This window comes from Lucilia cuprina, chromosome 4 (genome assembly GCF_022045245.1).
Source record: "Lucilia cuprina isolate Lc7/37 chromosome 4, ASM2204524v1, whole genome shotgun sequence".
Taxonomy (NCBI): Eukaryota; Metazoa; Arthropoda; class Insecta; order Diptera; family Calliphoridae; genus Lucilia; species Lucilia cuprina.
Window position 1 is genome coordinate 30,374,573 of NC_060952.1, and position 3,159 is coordinate 30,377,731.

The following is a 3,159-nucleotide window of genomic DNA, read 5'->3' on the forward strand; positions in this document are numbered from 1 at the left end:
TGTATCATAATATATGAAGAACAAATATTGTTAAAAGCAAAAAAAACACATTAACCCAAAATCACGATTTTTTTTTCAAAATATTTCACAAAATTTTTAACGAATTTCCAATTGTTATTTAAAATTATTATTATTGTTAATTGTTGGTACTATAATGTAAAATAAAATCAAACTCGTTTACCTTAAATTAAAGTTATAAGAATAAAACAAAAAAGTTCAATGTTCTACTTCGCTGCAGGACATCCAAGGTTTCCTGTAATATCCTGGCAGCATGTAGATTGCCTTGTTAAATAACTCTATAAATATTGGTGCGGTTTTGAGAAATTTAATAAATAATACCAAAAAATTTCATAAATAACATTTTTTACAAAAACTACAATATCTCGGAAACTACAGCTAAGCGGAAATTTTCATAACAATTTTTGAACTCAACGGATAGAAATACATATGAATCAGCTATTTTTATTTTAAAATAAAAAGATTTCAATGATTATGTTTAATCGATTAAACAATTTCAAAATCATAAAAAAGCTTTTAGATTTTTATTTTAAAACGTGACACCTCGGTGTTCTTAATGGCATTGTCAGATATTCGTTTGACAATTTTTATTGTCAGATGTGATCAGATTTTATGCATCTGATAATGGAACCATTGCTTTTTTAACTGGTAACATGTGTATTAAAAGAATATATGCAGCTAAAGTTCTGTCAACCTTGGTCATACAACAATCTTACAAAAGTGTGACCTTATATTTTTTGTTGGCAGATAAATTAATTTTCTAACAATTCTCTGGCAATGAAATTGTAAGATTTTCTTATTAGCATCCTGACATCTTATTTGCTAACAACTTTTCATTCTCAATACATTGTCAGATCTGAAAACCGTGTAAACATACCTATTGTATATATTTTTATAAAGCATCTCAAACTTCATATCTGGAAATCCTTATATAAAGGCTAAATTTTAATCTTTTAGAAAAGTATATACTTATTTGTATCTGGTTTAAATTTTGTTGGCTGGTGTTATTATTAAATAATACAACTTACAGAAAATTTATTTGATTTTAATGTTTTTTCCTTTATTATAATAAAATATAACCTTTATCTTCTTTATCTTTATATAAATTGGAAAATGTTTTAATCTTTTCAATAGCAGTCTCAAAATTCTCCTTAAATTCTCTGATTTCTGAAAAATATAAAATAAAAAAATGTCAAAATTTAATGCAATAATATTAAAAAAGAATTAAAAACAAATTTACCAATTCTGTAGCCACAAATTTTTATGGATTTCAAACGTTTTGGAAATTTTCGATGATTTATAATAAATTTCAAAAATGTATGATCATTATGCAGTAATCTATTATAACGTATCATAATTATTAGTTTGGAATTATTTTGCAGCAGATTAAACCAAAAATCTTGTACAATTTTAAAATAACTATTTAAGGAAATATTCAAAAATGTTAAATTAATTCTTTTATCTTCAAATTCCATTAACTCTTGATCATAAATATCATAATCAATTAAGTAATCATCGTATTCATCATAGCCATTAGAACCTAGTTTTGTAAGTGTAAAATGTCTTAAATTGGGATGTTTTAAGATAATCAAAATTTTAGAGAATTTTATTTTTCTGCCAACTCTCAGCGTTAGTTTCTCCAAAGAGCTGAGACTATATAAATTATTAATCAATAATGAGGAGGGTTCAGTAATTAACGTTCTAAGTTTAAGACAACTTGTAGCCACATAAATAGGCATCTGAGCAAAATTATCATGCCAGATAAGTGTTGATAGATTTCTTAAATTCACTCCATTATTTATTTCAAACAGTTTCTTTAGATGATTTCGTTGACAATTGTTAACAAGTACATTTTCCAAAGTTGTTGTTACTTTAAAATACTCAAATATTCCTATATATTCTGTGTCGGTAATGGAAAATGTTATTAGTTTCATATTACTTAAAATTGCCATTAAATCGCGCCAAATTAAACCCGAACAATTCTCCAAAACAAATGTATTTAAAGTAGAAATAGTAGCAAAACTAGCGATTTCAAAATTTTGTAATTTTAAATATTCTAATTGACTACAAGTTTTTTGCAATTTCTTAAAGAAATCTTCATTAATTGAGATCAACGACCATGATTCTAGGACCAGTTTTTTAAGACATTTAAAATTATTAAAAATTAAATTGTTGAATTTTCTAAAAATACGTTGAGATCGAAAATAGCCTATAGTCAGTTCTTCACAAGGATTTGTTAGACCTCCTAAAACCTGCCTAGTAGCTACACCATTATCATCTTCCTCATTTATAGTAAAATTTCTTATTTGTATTACTAACTGCAGCATATTTAATTTATTTAATATTTTATTCAAATCATAAGTTAATTCTTTATCTATAGTATCAGAAACTGTAATTTCAAGAATTTTCAATTCACTCATATTTTGTAGAGTGTTAATTTTTATATCTTCTCCCATCACCAAGGTCTTTTCGTTGCTATTAAAGCAGTTATCTAAACAGATTTTCTGCAATTTACTGCAATATCTATTTAAAAGTCTTAAATCTTTTTCGCAGATTATAACATGTTGAAAACTTATTGCAGTAAGATTTATAAATCTATGACGATAATCAAATGTTACTCCGAATTCTGTGGGACTAAAAATAAGAGAGCTGCATTTCATCACATCATTGTCATCGTTGAGACTTTTATAGTTTATCGTTGGTGTATATAAAACTAATGTTTTTATATTATCAACTATTAATTGTAGAAATGTATCAATATCTTTTCGATTCAATATGGTTTTATCCTCTTTAACACACTCATAGCCAACTTCATTGTTTCTATTATTATTATTATTATTCGCTGTATTATTTGTCAGCAACATTCCGAAGTGTTGAGACATTTTACACACTTCTAGATTTTTATATTTGTTTTTCCATATAAAATCAACAATCACTATACGAAACTGTCTACAGACTTGTGTCAACTTTAACAATTCCTCCAAGTTAAGATATTGGAAAATTTCGTATAAAACATCCACGTTTGTTATTACTTTTTCCATTTTTATTTACAAAATTTATTTTAAACTAATTACACAATATGAAAGAAAATAATTTCTTAATGTTTTGTATATTGACAACAAATTGTCAGCTGTCTTAGCT

General features: G+C 25.5%; 1 protein-coding gene across 1 annotated transcript; it reads right to left on the reverse strand.

The window, feature by feature from the left end:
* Positions 1-1,055: 1,055 nt before the first annotated feature.
* LOC111677058 lies at positions 1,056-3,159 on the reverse strand. The gene is made up of 2 exons (XM_046949397.1): positions 1,259-3,159; positions 1,056-1,185 (listed from the first exon to the last, which is right to left on the reverse strand). The coding sequence occupies exons 1-2, from the start codon at positions 3,057-3,059 to the stop codon at positions 1,082-1,084; spliced, it is 1,905 nt and encodes a 634-aa protein (XP_046805353.1). The 5' UTR covers positions 3,060-3,159; the 3' UTR covers positions 1,056-1,081.